The sequence below is a fragment of the Telopea speciosissima genome, chromosome 1 (genome assembly GCF_018873765.1).
Source record: "Telopea speciosissima isolate NSW1024214 ecotype Mountain lineage chromosome 1, Tspe_v1, whole genome shotgun sequence".
NCBI classification, from domain to species: Eukaryota; Viridiplantae; Streptophyta; class Magnoliopsida; order Proteales; family Proteaceae; genus Telopea; species Telopea speciosissima.
The window spans coordinates 11943367-11962596 of NC_057916.1; the positions used below are offsets into that span (position 1 = coordinate 11943367).

At 41.3% G+C, this 19230-nt stretch overlaps 1 protein-coding gene across 4 annotated transcripts in view; it reads left to right on the forward strand.

Annotated features, from left to right (window-relative positions):
* LOC122670399 (DNA-directed RNA polymerase III subunit 1) overlaps window positions 1-18202 on the forward strand; it is a 164311-nt gene extending 146109 nt beyond the window's left edge. For 2 of the 4 annotated variants that reach the window (XM_043867260.1, XM_043867271.1), the window contains exons 26-27: window positions 15010-15212; window positions 17756-17973. In XM_043867260.1, the coding sequence (XP_043723195.1) occupies window positions 15010-15212; window positions 17756-17807 (255 nt within the window). In that variant the 3' untranslated portion in view covers window positions 17808-17973. Of the gene's footprint in view, window positions 1-15009; window positions 15213-17755; window positions 17974-18002 lie in introns of those variants that run through there. The other 2 variants (XR_006334207.1, XM_043867279.1) reach the window with 2 other exon arrangements.
* The last annotated feature ends 1028 nt before the right edge of the window (window positions 18203-19230 follow it).

Genomic DNA, 19230 nt, shown 5'->3' on the forward strand with positions numbered 1-19230 from the left:
TAACTGCATCCCAATGAGATGTCCGAGGAGCGGACATAAACTTACTCAGTACTCTGACAGGAAAGGAGATGTCAGGTCTAGTCACTGTCAAATAGTTGAGTTTCCCTACAAGTCTCCGATACTTCTCTGATCATCAAAGACATCACCATCATCTACCATAAGTTTCAAATTAGGATCCATAGGGGTATCCAAAGGTTTAGATCCCAGTAACCGTGTCTCTGAAAGCAAGTCAAGAACATACTTTCGTTGTGATAGCGAAATCCCTTTCCGTGATTGAGCTACCTCAATACCCAAGAAATACTTCAGTCTTCCCAGGTCCTTAGTTTGAAACTGCTGTCCCAAATGTGTCTTCAAGCTCTCAATACCTGAAGAATCATCTCTTGTGATGACAATGTCATCAACATAAACTACCAAAAACATCCTCCCTACATTACAGTGCCGAAAAAACACCGAATGATCACTCTTAGACCGAGTCAGTCCCAAAATCTAACACAACATCTGTAAACCGGCCAAACCATGCCCATGGTAACTGTTTCAGCCCATACAACGATTTCTTCGGCCTACACACCTTACCAGACTCCCCCTGAGCAACAAACCCAGGAGGTTGCTCCATATACACTTCCTCATGGAGATCACCATGCAAGAATGCATTCTTCGCGTCTAACTGAAACAAAGGCCAATGGTGTGTAGCAGCCAAAGAAATTAAAATGCGAACAGAAGCAAGTTTCGCAACAGGAGAAAAGGTATCCAAGTAGTCGACACCATCGACCTGGGCATACTCTTTAGCAACAAGACGGTTCAACCGAGCTACAGACCCATCAGGATTGACTTTCACCACAAATACCCACCGACAACCAATGGCAGACTTATCAGAGGGTAAAGAAACAAGGTCCCATGTCTGATTGTCCTTCAGTGTAGATAATTCCTCGGTCATAGCAGCTCTCCACCCAGGGTTAGACAATGCTTCTGCAACAGACTTAGGAATAGGATGATACTCAACAGTAGATAAACAAGCAACAAATGTAGGGGATAAACCAGTATAGGACACAAAGATGGAAATAGGATGTTGGGTACAACTCTGAACACCCTTATGAAAAGCAATAGGGACATCTAAATCAGAAACAACAGGAATAGGAATGGAAGAGGAATTACCGATTGGAGGATCCTAAGGCGAAGAAGACGAGGTAGAGGCATCCAATCGGGTGCTATATCTCTCCATAGGGGTAATACGAGGTGTCGGCAAGGTATAATATCTTGCGATATATCGGTATCTCGGGCCTACTGAGATACCCGAAATTTCGCGAATATGGCCGAAATATTGTATTTTTTCTGCAACATTTCGGGGGTCCATTTCAGTGGGTATTTGGCCATATCTAGGCTTGATACTTCATGGACACCCTTATTTAAGCTAAATAAACACATTTAAACCATAAAATTGCAAAAAAATGAATTCAAAGTGGTGTTTTGGGCTTGCACCCTTGATTGACAGTATACGGTCGCCGACCCTAATGTATTATGTATAAATAGTTAAATACACATTGATTAGGCAGTTAAAGACAAAAGAAATTTAAACAAACTAATTAAAACTCATAAGACATAATTCATAAATCATATTCTCATAAACTCCATAATAGTAAATAACTCAATACTCAATAGCTCAAATGCTTAAAGGCAATACACAAAGTGTCAAAGTCACAAACTCACAACAGACTTAGTTCACAAATTAGTGAAATCACAACTTACAACTTACAACTTACAACTTACAAGTGCTAATAATAGTTGTTGTGCCTCCCTGGATCAACCCCACTCATAGCCCGCTGCAGTCGACGTCCATTGTTCTCTGTTTAAAGGACATATGTGGACCACGGTATAGTATCAGAGAAGAAACGAGTGTAGTCATCCACAAATGTCATGTAAATGGAGTCATCAATATACTGTAGGTAACCTATCCTAGGATATGGGCTAGGGTTACCAATCGATCTAGTATGTGAAGAAGGTGATCCAGGGTGATATGATGTCGGCGCCGGCGGAAGAGGCGTTGGCACTAGCTGCATGTATGGCTGGTGAGGTTGGTAGCTAGGCCCACTAGGGTATGCAAAGATGTCATCTACAAAAGATGATCCAGTATGTCCCTAGGACTGGGACTGGTAGTCATAGTCCCCTACCCCACTAAACTGCCCATATGATCCATATCCATATCCACCGTAAGGTTGTGATGCACTTTAATCCGATGACAATGGAGTGGTATGTGTGTCAAAAGATGGGGCACGCCAATGCCCAGTTGGTCCTCCCTCCCTATCACCCATACTCAAACCGCCAACAGAGCTAGATAGGTCATCAATGTCCATATAATCAGGTTGCAACTGTGTTTGTCAACCCCTACGCTTCCTACTGTATGGTTGTAGGGGGTCTTGAGGGTGGGGGTGCAAGGGCACGTGCTCCGTGGTCCGTATCCTGTGTGGCATGATCAAATTGTGTCTCTCCAATGAATCGGAGTAGCTCTACAGGCACCGTATCCTCGCCTACCACATAATGCTCTCGCATGCCGTAAAAATCTTCACCACCACCACCACCACCATCACCCCCATCATCATCACCATCATCATCATCTGAGGACTGAGACCAGTCAGCATCATCAACAACATTGCCACCAGTAGGCTGGAATGGTATGGGTGAGGCTTCCCGTGCATGTATCTAACCCTCGTCAGCCATATAAGCATCCACATCAGCACCAATCTCTGAAGCTATCACGGGGTCAGGCCTACCTCCCTCCTGATCCAACACTGGCTCACCTCTATCCCTCACCCAATCCACAATAGGGTCTTCATCATCTAAGTCAACTTGAAAGATGTCGGTGAGGTCAATAGTGCCCCTCTGTCCCTCATGTCCCATGCGTATGTGTTGCAGTTTCAGCGTCAAGTTGTAGTCAACAACACCATGTCAGATAGACGTTCAGACCCCAATCTGTTGCGCCTCTTGGAGCGGATGAGTGCAAAGGTACTCCAGTTCCTCTCACAGCCAGATGTGGAACATGTTTGGGCAAGGACTTTGATTGCTATTCTTCTTAAATTCTCAGCCGATTCCCCATACAACACCCACCATTCAGCTGCATTACAAGTTTACAATAAAAAAAGACGTGTCAAATGTTGTTTCAACTTTCAAATTTCAATAAATATGTAATTTAAAACTTAAAAGAATTACCAGCATCACCGCGTGCTCTGTCTTATATCGCAGCATCAGTTCCAAAACTTCCCAATGCATCCCTAAATATCTTGATCGACACCCATGTGGAAAATTAGTAAGTACTTCTTCACTATTTGTTTGAAAGCATCAATAAGTTGAGTTTCCAAATGAATTCCAAGACTCACCTCATTGTTGCAAATTGCTTAGTGCACCATCCGCTCCAACTTCTTCACTACTTGTTTCACAAAGATCAATAAGTTGAGTTTCCAACCCAAGCCTATTATTATATCGACACTTGGGGTTCAAGTAGTATGCTGAAATTTGACATATAGAAATGAGATATTGTCAAATGCATAGGTAATTAGTAAATAGCAATACTATGAATTAATTACATAAAACAAATTTACTCAGACCTTATCGGTGGATGCATAAGTTGATTCTCCCAGCGAGCATTGATGATATCAGAAGTGTTTGCTCATCGCGAGGAGCCACATGTAGACACTATCTTTCATCAAGTCCATTGCGACATATAGGACTGGCATGGTTGGGCCCTTGAGAGCGGAGTCAGCAATATGTAGAACTTTAACTACTGGCTCCAAAACTTTCACCACTTTGCTTCGTTTTGTCCAGAAGTCCTCAGATGATATGGTTGCTTGTGCTTCCCTTCCACTTGCAGTATTGGAACCCTTCCATCCAAACCACTCCTCAGAAGCAAACATACTTCTCAGCCCGGCCTTCTTTGTCTCAATGATTTTTAGGGCAATGTAGTTGGTGGCAAATCTTGGGATGCCAGGCCTAACTAAGTCACCCTCACATTTTTCCCTCAATAGATTGAGTGCATAGGAGTGGTTGTATACAAAGTTGGTGACTTGTCTTGCACTTTCAACCGCAGTCTTCACCAACTTTAACTTTTCCGTATCCATTAGCATTAAATCAATACAATGTGCTGCACAAGGAGTCCAGAAGAGCCGGTACTTATTGTTGTTCATCATCTTCTCACCGGCCAGCTTGAAGTTGCTTCCATTGTCCGTTACAATCTGGACAACGTTCTCAATGCCCACATCTTTTTCAACTACTTCCTTTAACAATTTGTAAATGTATTTCGCATCCTTTATCTCTTTGGACGCATCCACAGATTTGAGGAAAACTGTCCTCCAACCGCAATAAACCATGAAATTGATGATGGACCTTCTTGTAGGCCCAGTCCATCCATTTGCCATTATAGTCATCCCATATGTCTCCCACATACTACTCATCTCCTTAATATACTCATCAATCTCAGACTTTTGTTGAGGTAGATAAACATTCATTACCTCATATGGGGTGGGGCCCTTGAATCCTGGGCCAGCCTCTGCAATGGTATCTATCATGGTATCATAATAGGGGTCTTGTGCAGTGTTTGCTAGGATGGTATTGTATAGCATCCACTTAGCTATTGATTCTTTAACCACCCCCTTCATGCCCTTCTATGCTCCTTTGATTCTTGGTTGACTGCTTCCTTTCTTCTTATGCAATTTAGGATCTGATGTTGATGGTGGTACTGGTACTGATAGAGGTGTTGGGGCTGCCCTCACACTTTGTGATCTTCTAAAAAGATTGAAAGATCTAGAACCTCCAGATGTGCCAACTCCTCCACTACCCCCTACTCTCTGTCTCTGCTGATCATCTTGAAAACTAACTCTACTCCTTGAAACAGTCCGTCAAAAATCCCTAGCCTCCTCTGTTGTTTGTATATCACCAGGTACTGCAATGTCCTCATCATCATCATCAAAGGAGTCATCATCATCATCATCATCATCATGGTATTGTCTTCCTCCTCCCATTGAACTCCTCACTATATCCTCAAGTTATTCTCTTATCCTCTGCTTGTCAGCCTTCCTCTTCTTCTTTCCCCTCAAACTGTCACCAATTTCTCTAGCTACTTGAGTAGGGACCGTATGACAACCTACAACATCTTTAGATCCTCCAGTCAGATGTTGTTTAAGTCTACTGGACCCTCCTCCCATAAACTGCATGTGACAATAGTTACATTGGGATTTTCTCTTATCCCCATCAATTGGAGTGCCATGTAACCATGCAATGTCACCCCTATGTTGGCTGGCTGGTCTCTCTTGTTCTCTCTGTTCTCTTTGCTCCCTCTGCCCCCTCTGTTGACTACTTTCCCCCATCTTTTACTTGCCCTTCGCACGTTGTCTTTCACGATCCGCCATAATAATACTTGTTTACTGCAATGTAAGTAAAACAAATAATTAAAAACTTAATGTAGAAGCACTTCAATTGACACTTTTAGAATACTAAAACACCTGTATAGCTATTTAATATTTTTCCCCTAACCCTTATATTTTTCGCATAATTAAAAACAATTTTTATATATAATTTTAATATAAATATTGACCTAACACAACAAAATCGAAAATTATTAAACATAAAATATATCTAATGCATTTCAAAACATACAGAAATTACTTTCATATTTTTCATTAGTTTTCAAACCTAAAACTCAGATTTTTCCTTATTTATTTCTTTTTGTTTTAATTTTTTATATATTTTTCTTAATTTCCGAAAATTAAAATAACTATTTATGGGCAGAAAAATAAGTTCGGCACCGTGAAGCCGTTGATCGGCCATTGGTGTCTAACATATATTTAATTCATTCCCATCTGAGTTATATTACCCCTAATTTTTTTCTATTTTAGTTGTAGGAAAATCAATTTTTAAAACCAGAAAATTAAAAAAAAATATACATATGGAAAAAAAAATTCGACACCGTGAGGTTGTAGATCGGCCTCCGGTGTCTAACATATATAAATTTCATCACCATCCAACAACATTTGTACATAGTATTTTAAAAAAAATAGTTTTAGAGGAATAGGATTTACCTTAAATAGTGAAAAAAAGGCTTGGAGGATGAGCTTAGATGAGCCTCTGATGTGTTTCCGGCGACAATCTGTCAACAAGGAGCTTGAACAATGATTGGATGATGCTTGGAAGGAAGGGAGGAAGAAGAGCAAAAAATGAGGAAGAAAGGCTTAAAATGAGCTTTGGAATGAGTTTCAGCAAATCTCGGTCGATATATCGACTGAGACTTGCGAAATTTGGAATATACCCATGGGCTCACGTGACACTTTAAGTCAAAACAGTGTATTTCGGCGATATTTCGTGGACTCACGAAATATCGACCAAAATCTTGTCTTTTTCCATTTCGAGCTACCATTTCGTCTCGGTAAGCTGGAAATCCATGAAATATCATGATATATCGCCGATATTTGGCGAGATTTTGTACCATGGGTATCGGCTCGTTGGAGGAGCGACGTTGGAACACAACAACGAGATTTGTAGGAAGTGGCGCTGCTGGTAAAGGACCCTGCAATGGAGAAGAATTTTTTATAACATAGACAGGCAAATCATCGTCAAAATCGGAACAAGACAGCGAAGATTCAACAAATGGAGTAGATTCAAAGAAGGAGACATCAACTGTAACAAAGTATTTCTTTAAATCAAAAGAGTAACAACGATAACCCTTTTGAGTTTTAGAATACCCCACAAAAAGACATTTAAGAGCCCTAGGACGATGATCCCGAATAAGCCAAACACACGATGGGGTAAAAAGGTTGAGAAGGAAACAATAAAGAATATGGAATACCCCCACATAGAACGGAAGACGGAAGACAGTTAATAAGTTAACATGCTGTCAAAACAGCATCAGCCCAAAAAAATTTAGCCACTTTCATCTCAAACAAAAGGGATCGAGTGACTTCTAGATGTCTGTTTTTCTTTAGCATTATCACTGCGAAGAACTTTTAATGAAGTATTAAACTGATTCTGAATTTCAAGAACAAAGGCACAAAAATAGAGAATAACTCAGAGCAATTCTTCATTAAATAAATCTAGGTAACCCTGGAATAATCTTCAACAAAAGTAACAAAGTAATGAAAACCCAACTGAGAAACAACCAGACAAGGGCCCCATACATCAGAATGAACTAAAGAAAAAGGGTGGGCAGCCTGTTTGTTGACTCTAGGGGGATAACTTACACGGTGAAGTTTCCCAAATTGACAGGACTCACAATTAAGACTAGAAACAGACTTAAAACGACTATCCAGAATTTTCAAACTCTCCAATGAAGGGTGACCCAAACGACAATGAATCTGATGAGGAAGCGCCACACTCGAACATGCCACAGCTGATGTGTCTTCCAGTAGATACAGCCCCCCAGACTCACGGCCTCTACCAATCGTCTTCTTCGACGTAAGATCCTGAAACACACAGTAGCCAGGAAAAAAGGTAACAGAACAATTATGAGCTTTGGTAATCTTGTGAACAAACAATAAATTAAACGGAAACTTAGGCAAATAAGAAACAAAAGATAAGGACAAGGATGAGGTAGCATGCACAGTGCCTGTACCCCGAACCTGAGCTAAAGATCCATCAGCTAATACAACATTCGAAGAAGACTCACAAAATGAAGAAAAAATAACTGAAACCCCAGTCATATGATCTGAAGCACCTGAATCAATGATCCAGGGACGAGAAGTGGAGGAAAGGCATGCAGTAGCATTACCTGTCTAAACTAGAGTAGCAGCAGAGAACTGAGATGACTGGGAATTTTGAAACTGAGTAAAGCGCTCATAATCTTCATCAGGCATCGTCACAGTTTTACCCTCAGACTTGAAGGGAGTAGGGACCACCGGATCACTTCTAGCAGAGTTGGCAAATTGCGGTGGTTTACCATGTAGTTTCCAGCAAAAGCGTTGTATGTGGCCAGGCTTACCACAATGATGACAAGTCCGCACCGGACCTGAATTCTCAGAAGCATCAAAAGTGGGAGCTTTACCAGTACCAGTCCCACGACCACGACCAGCACCACTGGTACCTATTCCACCCTTTGGACCACGGTTTGGTGGAAAGGAAGCAAGTGCAGAATTTTCAGCATTTGTGGAATCTTGACTGCTCTCCCGGGAAGCACATAAAACCCTAGAAAAGGTCTCTAAAAGAGTGGTGACCTTATCCCCACCAAGAATTTGAGACCTCATCGACTCAAATTCCTTACAAAGTCCACCCAAAAACACCATAACCGCAAGCTGCTCTCGCTGGTTTTGCATTGCCTGTACATCCGAGGTAATTGGAAGGATGGAATTCAGCTCCTCATAGAACCGTTTGAAGCCAGCAAAATATTGGGTAACATTAAGATTCTTTTGATCCACTTTATAGAAAGCCTAAGACAGATCATAAATACGTGTCAAGTTGTCCTGTTCAGAGTACAAGACATTCAAATAGTCCCATAATTCCTTGACTGTATCAATATGAGTCACCAAGTCACCAAGTCTGCAATCTGATTTTCCATTGAATTCAGCATTTGCCTCAATATCCTCGCATCCACAGTGTCCCACGTTTGATCATCAACAGGTTTCGTTTTTGTCAAGTGATCCTATTGATCACGGCCAGTCAAAGTTAATCTGACCACCTTCTTCCGTTGCTGAAAATTTGATATTCCCTCTATTTTTTGATCAGTAATACAATGAGAAGATGACAGTTCAGTCACGGTAGTCTTGGTCTCAACCATTCTCACAAATCAAAGTAACCATCAAACCATAGAGACAGCCAACAAATAGGCCACCAAATAGACACGATTAAAATAAAAATCGTGAATCACCTCCAAAGCATAGACCAACTCACCACAGAAAATCCACGATTGGATACTTCAAATATCGCTGACTTCCATCAACTTCACTGCTCAACACACTTCATCAAAATCACCAAAAAATCAGACCTAGTTCTCCATATAATCACGAACTAGTCCTTAGACAAACATCAAAAACAGCATAGGGTGTTGCACCCCTTCAAACGAAAGCCTGATAAATCTACAAACCAATCAAGTTGTAAAAGAAGATTTCAGCCACTGTAAAACCTTGACCAAAAGAGAACAACTGATCCTTGGAAGCGTGAACCAGCCCCTATCGATCCAGCTCTGATACCATGTAACAAAATAAGAAGAAGAGGGGAGGAAGAGAGGAGAACTGCTGCAACAGATTGGGAGTCACAGCCATAAGAGAAGCTGCCCCCAAACAATCACTATTAATAATTAAATCAATAGGGTAAAGGCCAAAAGACCAGAATACCCCCAAGAGGGAAATCGTGGACTAGTAATAGCTCTAATCCACGATTTCCCTCCCCCTTACAACGGTACCTAACAATTTGGAATGTCAGGGGTCTTAACTCCCTAGCTAAGCATCAAGATATTAGATCCCTCATTAAGTCCACCCATTCCTCTTTTTGCGCTCTTCTTGAAACTCGTGTTCTTTGGGAGAATGCGGCCCGTATTGCCGCTTCCATAGCCCCCGCTTGGTCTCTTCTGTCCAACTACAACCATTCCCCTAATGGTCGTATCTGGATCCTCTGGGACCCCTCTAAAGTTCACATTACCATCTCTCACTCCTCTTCCCAACTTCTCCATCTCCGTTTCTCCATTCCTAACTCCCCCGCCTCTTTTATTTCCGTGATCTATGCTTGCAACCAGGCTGTCGATCATGTGTCCCTTTGGACTGATCTCTCTCTCCTCAAATCTGGGACGGATTCCCTCCCTTGGGGACTGGGTGGTGATTTCAATGTTGTGAGGTCCCAGTCGGAGAAAATTGGGGGTAGACCCATTGATCCTTCTTCTGTCAACTCCTTCAACGACCGCATCGAGGATCTTGGTATTGAGGATCTCAGATGGTCAGGTTCCCCCTCACTTGGCACAATCATAGTTCGAGATCTCGCCGAGTTTCTCGGTATTTCAAAAAGCCGAGACGAGACCATAGGCAATATTAAAAAGCCCAAAATCTCATCAAGATCTCGGCGAGATATCAGATCTGGTTCGGATCTCGGTTTCGGTCCACTTTTTTACCCACCTAACAGTTAAAAAGCCCATCTAACTCGACAGAACTCGCCATATCTCAGCAAGTTCTGTCCAAAATCCTCTCTTCTTCCCAACTAGAGTACATTTGCATCCAGAAGCATGAGTATAGATACTAGTAGTGAGCATCAGTTGTGGCATTCATCTCAGCCTCATCATGACTATGATTATGGCCAGGAGAGCACTGGTTCTGAATATAGTGCCTATGGTCAGTTTGGCCAGTCAACACATGAGTTTGACAATCAAAGCACTGGGTCTGGTTTTAGGCCCATAATCCTAGTCCCATACATGCCTTAATATGACAGTAGCAATGGATCTCATGTTCATGGCAATCGTCTCACGCCTCATGGCAACAGCTACACCCTAGGATAGGGGACTTGGCATATGTTGATGACAACTCTTATATGGATGTTGTGGAGCACTATATGCAACAGTGTAGCAACATTATGTCATGGGAAGACTATGTGGCACGAGTGGGGACTGAATACGTGATTCAATCTCAGTTTTATGTGATGATAGTTGTAACATTGTTAAACAATTTGATGTATTACTTTAACATTTCTAATGCTTATTAAGTTGTTTTACTATTAATTGAATGTTTTGCTAGCTTTCTATTACTAAATTATGTCATTTATGTGTAGAGTAGGGTATTTTAGTACGTCGTCGCCTACCAACTTAGGGTCTGATGTAAAAGTCCTATTTGGATTTTGTTTTTGCAAAATCTGATGATGCCATTGTGTTTAAATGGCATAAAATAGGCTGAATACCAAGTTTCAGACCCAAAATAGGTCTAAAACCCACCGAGTTGAGGCTTGGAGTCGGAAAAGAAAAAAAAAGCACCAACTCGTCGAGATCTCGACTCGACTCGGTTTTTTTAGGGACCGAGATGGTACCGAGACCCGAGTTTTAGTACCTTGGGCACAATCGCCGAGTGGGACCTGATCGCATTGCTTGCAAACTTGATAGATTCCTCACCAACGAAGCTTGGGTCTCCTCTTTTCCCCATTCCCATGCCGCTTTCCTTCTCCAAGGTCTGTCTGACCACTGTCCCCACCACTTCATTATTCAGCCCTATTCCTCTTTTGGTCCCAAACCTTTCAAATTCTTTGACATGTGGACCTCCCATCCCCTCTACCTTCCCACCATCCTAAAAGCTTTGCGCATCCCTGTCTCCTCCCCCTCCTTCCCTCTCATAGCCTTAGCTAGGAAACTCCGCCACACCAAGTTCGCCCTTAAAAGTTGGAATCTATCCACTTTTGGCAACATCCCTTCCCGCCTTTCTTCCTGTCGGTCTAACCTTTCCCTAGTCCAATCTAGGCTTCAGTCAGACTCCCTCAACCCTGATCTTGCCATTGAGGAGAAAAGGCTCTCCGAAGAGCTCTCCTCTCTCTCCTCCCTTAAGGAAAGCTTCTTGCGCCAAAAATCCCGTATTAAGTGGTTGGATCTTAGAGACTCCAATTCCGCTTACTTCCATTGTTCCTTGAGAGCTAGGCAGAACTCCAACTCCATCACCTTACTCCATGCTCTTGATGGGACTCCTCTCTCCTCTGTCCCTGATATTAAGTTGGAAACCATCTCCTTTTTCTCTTCTCTCTTCAATCCCCCCCCTCTCCCCCCCTCTTCCCTCCCTTCGGGCCTTATTGATAAGTTCATCCCTCCTCTCTTAGTAGAGTCCCTCCTTGCCATCCCCTCTGATGAGGAAATCTCTAAGGTTATTCTCTCCCACAAATCCAACAAAGCCCCTGGCCCTGACGGTTTCAGCATGGGTTTCTTTCTTAGCTGCTGGGATTCAATCAAAGGTGACCTTTTCAAAGCCATTTGCAGCTTCTTCTTCATGCCCAGCCAGCTTGCTCAGGTCAATCAAACTTTCATCTGTCTCATCCCTAAAAAAGATGGAACGACCTCTCTGTCTGATTTCAGACCTATATCCCTCTGCAATCTTCTCTACATGTTCATTGCCAAGATCCTCGCCAATAGAATCCAAGAGGTCATTCCTTCCCTGGTCAGCCCCAACCAATCGGCCTTTATCTTTGGCAGAAGCATAGCGGACAACACTATTCTCTGCTTTGAGACTGTGAGGGGTTTCGATCGCAAATCTCACTCTCCTGCGGCCCTTATGAAGATAGACCTTCACAAAGCTTTCGACTCCCTCCGCTGGGACTTCATTTGTGATGTGTTTTCCCAAATGGGCTCCCCCCCCCCCCCCACTTTTGTTCGTTGGACTTATGCCTGTATCTCTTCCCCTCCTTCTCTGTTCTTGTCAATGGCTCCCTCGCCGGCTTTTTTCAGTCTAAAGCCGGCATCTGCCAAGGTTGCCCTCTCTCCCCTTTTCTTTTCTCCCTGGCCTTGGAGGTCCTCTCTAGGAGCCTCCAATCCAAAACCGACCTTCATCTCATTTCCCCAATTCCAAAATACAAGTACATCAATCTCACCCACCTGGCCTTTGAAGATGACCTGATGATTTTCTCAAAGGCCTTCCCCTCCTCTATCTCTGCCATCATGGACTCCCCCCGCCTCTTTAAATCTCTCTCGGGTCTCTGTATCAATCTCCTCAAATCCAAAATCTTTCTCTTTGGCATTCCTGACTCTGGCAAAGAGACCCTCTTGCGTCTGACTGGCTTCTCTGTTGGTTCTCTCCCTATTAAATATCTTGGTCTCCCCCTAATTCCTGTCAGGTTGTCTAGCCATCACTGCACTCCAATGCTTGATAATATCCGTAAGCGTCTTCAGCTTTGGAAAGGCAAACTCCTATCCTATGCTAGCAGACTTGAGTGCATTCGTTCGGTCCTTCAAGCTTCCTACATCTATTGGAGTGGTATCTTCAGCATTCCTAAAGCCACCATCAAGGCTATGGAGCGCATCTTCTGCGCTTTCCTCTGGAAAGAGACTGACACCTCTAAAATCCTCCACCCTACCAGTTGAAAGTCCATCTGTCTCCCCAAATCTGAGGGAGGTCTCGGCATTCGTCGCATTCGCGATTCCAATACTATGGGCATTCTCAAGCTTATTTGGAAAATCTCCTTCCGCCAAGACTCCATCTGGGTCAAATGGGTTTACTTCCACCTCCCCAAGATGGACTTCATCTAGACAGTCTCTATCTCATCTGACTCCTCTTGGATTTGGCGTAAGATTCTCTTACTCTGTCCTCTCACCCTCCGTGGTATCTCAACCTCCATTGTTGATGGCTCCACCACCTCCCTCTAGCTTGACCCTTGGCACCCTTTAGGGGTCCTCTTTAATACCTTAGGTCCCAAATCGATCTACTCCTCTGGCCTCCCAAAAGCCTCCCCTCTCTTCTCCCTTATTGCTCTCGGCTCTTGGACCCCTCCCCCTTCTCTCAATCCCACCATCCTCTCCCAAATCTGGTCATCCCTCCCTTCCCTTCTTCCTTCCACCTCCCCCCCTCATGCGGATAAGGTTATATGTCTCTCTTCCCCCAACGGCCTCTTCACCTCCAGCTCAGCCTGGAATTTTGTTCGAGACCCTAGCCCCACCATCCCCTGGCACAAGTTAATTTGGTTCAAAGGTCATATCCCTCGCTATAGCTTCACTGTCTGGAGAACCCTTAGATCGTGCCTGCTCACCCAAGCTTTCCTCATACACCGCAATATCCTTGTCTCCCCTTTTTGTACCCTTTGTTGGAATGGCCATGAAGACATCCTCCACCTCTTCTTTGCTTGCCCTTTTACCTCCCCCATCTAGAAAAAAGCCCTTTCCTCGATCTAGCCTCGTAGTAGGAGGATCCTTGTCTTTGAGCGAGAATGGCTGTGGCTGGACATGACTTTCTCCTGGGACCTCTATCTGTGACACTATTGGAAGCCTGTATTTGGCGCCGCTATTAATCACATCTGGATGGAAAGGAACTTCAGGAGATGGACTTCCAACTCTCGATCTTTTGATCTGATTTGGAAAGCCATCTCCTTTGACTTGTCCTCCAAGCTCAATTGCATTCGTCATAGCATCTTTTGGATACCCCAAGGAACAAGCATATTGTTGTATCCTGGGGTCTTGATTTGTCTCTTTTGCAGTCTCCCTCCTCTGTGTAGGTCAGTAGGTCGGGTTAATTGCTCTTCCCCCCCCCCCCCCTCCCCTCTCTCTCCTTTCCCCTTTCTTTTGTTTCCCCTTGTATATCCCCTCTCCTTTTCTCCCTGCCCCCTCCTGGGGTTCGGTAATATATTTATTTACCAAAAAAAAAACAGGTCCACAAGAAATGGACTGAGGATGAATACCAAGAGCTTTTGCACCCTTTTTGCCACTTAAGTGGATTGGTTTTACCATGTTTAGGGGGACTAAAATTTAAACAGCCCCTCCATCATCAGTTGCGCAAGTGGAGAGTTAATAAACAGACATTAAAGCTATGCTACTCTTCATTCCAACATGAGAACTCTTGAACTCCCTCCCAAGAAGACCACCTAAATAAAGGTCTTTCTAAGGAGAAAATACCTTTACAAGCAAGTACATGTTGAGCCCACTGTGAGAAAAGCTCTCATCTCACACTTACAGAAGACATAGATACATTGCCGGCCTCTTTTTCGTTGTACATACCAAGTTTATTTGGGGGACTATAACCCAATCATTAATCAAACATTTACTCTTATTCTAGGAAATGGGAGTCAAGAGAAGTTATACACTTATACTACACTTTTATATTTGTACAATTATACAAACATTATGTCATTCCTAAAGTACAAAGTTTTATGTTGATACTTTATTCTGTAATATAAGTTTTATTTGTATCTTGTTATAATGCATCTCTTTTTTCTAGTTGACTATAAACCACCTCCGTTGTACCTATACTGTGACCCGACATGATATTGGTATACCTTGGCCACACCTGAGCTGTGGTCAACCCCAAGAAATTGTGGTGTTTTAACTGTGCGCTAAGAATCTGGTGAGTGGTGACTATATATCTCGGATTTTTATTGTAACAGGGCGAAGTGCTAGGAATCACTAGATTTGGCATTCAAAAGATGAAAGAGAGTGTCTTGATGCTGGCATCATTTGAGAAGACAGCAGATCATCTTTTCAATGCTTCAGTAAATGGGAGGGATGACAAGATTGAGGGAGTAAGTGAATGCATCATCATGGGTATTCCAATGCAAATTGGCACAGGAATGCTTAAAGTTAGGCAAAGGTATATAAACATCAAATCTTTATTTCGACATGAAACCATATAATATTTTGCCTGTATGCTCTACTTATGCTTTCTCGTTCATGTTACATCCTCTGTACATCGTTGAGTGAATTTGGTTTTCATACTTTGACCTGCGGTGGCTTGATCATCCTTCATAGGGTGGACTGCTTGCCCACACCACTTTCCTTTTCCTTTTCCTTTTCTTTAGTAATATATACTTCCACTTCTACTACAAGAAGAGATTTCCTTGAATACGTTTCTGGAATAAAGGGCAGGGTGTGGTTGATGGAATGGGTTTTGAAGATCTTTTTAGTTCTTATACAATTAGCCAGAAGATTTGTTTGGGAATCCTAGGGGAAATCAACAAGGAAATTTAACTCCCTACCAATTTTTATCATTAGGGGGGGGGGGGTTGCTAAGCAAAACTACTATTTGACACGGAGAAAAAGCCAGCTTAATTTAAGTTTTCTATGTTGTGGACATAGTTGTCAAGGCGTCGCCTAGGCACCTTCTTGGGTCCAAGGCAACAACAGGTTTTGTTATATGCAAGAAGGTGTCTTGAATGCTTAATTGCTTAAGTGTTGCCTTGGCCGCCTTCGTGTCGTCTTGTGATAACACAAATTGTACTTTATCAGTTTTTTTACACTTCATGAGTTTACACTGATTTAAGTTTATTGCTTTATTTTTTGACTAATATACTTTATTGTATCATATTCTTTGTTTATTGTATGTTAGTTTTCTCATACTAGGTCATTACTAGCATAATTGTATGATATTGCAGTGATATAGTTCTATGTTGCATATAAGCATAATTACAGAAAGGGAGTGTCTGAGTGGCACCTCTATAGGTGTATTTAGAACTTGATACCTTTTAATTAATTACCCTTTGTCTTATCCATAGAAGTTTTTTAAGATAGGGGATAAAAGGGCTTTCAAAAAAATTTGAAAGTGACATCATTATGTCATTATGTCATTATCAAAAGATGTTATCGTCATGCACATTTTTCAAGCATACATGGGAAATGACACTGTTACCCTCATTTTTTTTGTCATACTAAAGGGGAAATGTAGCTGAGAATCTCCTGATGTGCTGGGCTGTGCCTCTTTCCTCTTACTAACTTTCATCTTTCTATTTATATCATATCTTTCATTAGTCTTTGTCTTTTCTTCATTTCTCACCTCTTTCCCCACCCCTCTTTTCCATACTTTCTTCCCCTTTTAGGTTCAAATTCTTTTTTCCTACTTTGTTTTGTTTGGATCTATATAACCGACCCCATTAAGTTAAGCTAAGGCTGAGTTTGCTGTTGTTGTTGTTGTACTAAAGGGGGAAAAAAATAAGGTTATAAATTATTTAATACTTTGAGGGGTATCAATAAGAAAATCCCTTATATAAGATGATTATTTGCATTTCTGGCTGTGTAGCTTTTGGATTGTTGACAAAATGACCAAATATTTATACAGTATATACAAGCAATTTTGTTACTGATCAAATAAAATATTGCTATACTTTCTGTTATTATCAATCAAGCCCAACTTAACATGGTCATATCACTACTGTCACAGTAAGCTGCGTTTTCTTTACTTGGCCGTATCTGGGGCTATTTCTTCCATAAAAAAAACTAGTACTTATCCTTTTCCTTACTCTAAAACCCAATTCATTTTGGGCTGTTTTCATTTTACGAATAAGAAGATTATTTGAAGAAAGAACACTATTGACCTCCATCCATGCATGTGGACAATGTCCTACTCTTAACTTGGTGGTTTCTGACGTAAAAATGTCCATTAGCCGTAGAGAATTAGGTCAGCCATAACTCAGCTAACCTAAGCCTTTTCCTGATTATAATGTGTAAGGTCCCCTTAGCTGTCAAGCCTAGGCCATTCATATCCACTCTCAGCCCTTTCCTAGTCACATTTAGTCTACCGCTTGGTTTTTCCCTTTACTCTGTATCATATCGCTCCTCCTTACCACTGCACTCAATGACCTCAGCTACAAATGAAGCTCCTTCAACTGATCAATTATTTGGGCCACTCTTAGATCATCTAGCTTTTCGAGTCTTTCCTCTAGTCCATGTTAACATCCTTACTAAGCTACACCTTTGTTCATTTGTTTTGTTTCTTTGTTGCCTTAACATTCAGCCTCATACAACACTGGTGGGCTTATAGCTGTCCAATAGAATTTTTCTTAAATTCCCAATAAATTGTCAAGTTTGGGGTTAGTTTAGCTCTTTAATTTCATCCCTATATTTCTTATGGGTAAGGGTTCACCGAGCCGCCAGGGTTTCCTACGCCCTCTCACATGAAATATTTTATTCATTATTGGTAGGTTACTAGTGTTTTAACTTAATAGAGAAAACAACCAAAGGTATTTTATTTTAGTTTTTTCACAACAATATTCTGCACAAGAGGCATTTATGATCAACTCGTTTTCTTCAACCAATAGAGTTTTTTTGGCTGCTCGACTCTTCATTGTTATTTAAGAAATGTGTTTTCTTTCAAGGATTCTCTGAAGGATGTCAGAACTAATTGTAATTTCATGTCAGCAGGGTTCAGCAGGTTTCAAAACTTAACAATGGGCTAGATCCAATTATATCCTGAACTCTAATATACCAGATCTAGGAAATGCCTCAATGCTATCAAGTCATCATCTGAAGTGTGGAATAAATGTATGGAAGTTCTTCATGTCAAACTGGTATTTAAATTCTTCAGTACAGTACAGTACAGTAATTTCATAATGTAATAAAGCAGCATAATGATTGAACTATTTTCTTTGTGGACAGAACACTATCTGAGAACACTATCTGGCAACTGATTGGCTGATTTTCAAGTATTTGTTGCCAGTGTATACTAGATTTGTCAGGGTAGAGATGTAATGATGCAAGGCTCAAGTAGATTGAAGGACAAATTCTTTTTCCATCTATGTACAGATTAAAGTAGGCTGAAGTTTTTTTTTTTTTTCCTGATAAACTGAACTGAAGTTCCTTTCTTTATTCTCATTCTGTTGAAGTGATAAAGCTCCTAATGTTCATGAATCCATTTAGCTTTGTGTTATTCTCAGATATTACATCGTCTCATAGAATCTAATGAAAAATCCTGCATTTTGGTATTATTCCAAATTCATGGAGTGAAAGCTTAAAAGGTGATGTCAACCTAAAGTCAAGCAAAACCAATCTACTGAAACTAAACAGATAGAAGGAATAAACTATAATTCTGTGAAACATTAAATTGTAAAAGCTAGTTAATGGCTACTGATATTATTAATGTCTTAGACTCTTAGTGTACTTAAATAGTTAAATGGACACATAATTGGTTCTCTTCATACATGGCTCATCCAAACCCAATAATTTAAACAGGAAAAACTGTTAAAAATAGGACCAGGGGACTAGTTTTGACTGTTAACCATCTTATGCACATCACATAGAATTTTAAATTGATTTGGTTGTGAATTAAGTAGTATCAATGTGGCCTTAAGATGTAACTACTTATTTATCAATAATTTGAAAAACCAAAAAAAAAAATTGCTTTTTGTTGTATGAAAAGAAACTTAAATATAACTTAAGGGAGTAGGTACATTGGGGATGCCCTGGACCAGGCAACATTCTTACAATAATGAAAAGTAAGGTTGTCAAAATTATCAGGTTTTTTCAGCTAAAACAAAAAAATTATGTATAAGGTTTTAGGGTATAGGTTTTTTTTTGTTTTTTTGGTTTTTTTGATGGAAGTGTAATCACACAAACCGGGGTATAGGTTGTTGGTTGTTATAAATAAAGAGCTGAAAGAGTTCTTTGTTGTATAGCCAGATTTGTCTAATGGGGATCTTCTCTTTGTTGGCTCTTTCTCATCCTTGTAGAAGACCAAAAAGCTCCGCTTCCATAGAGTCCTACACGTGGACGCTATCTGCATCTGTTAGAAAACTCTGTCCATCTATCAAAATGTTAAAATTCCATTGGGCTAATTTAGAAGCGGGTTCAGAAACTCCTGCAACAAATAAACTAGGCAGGTTCATTATAGGGTTAGGGAT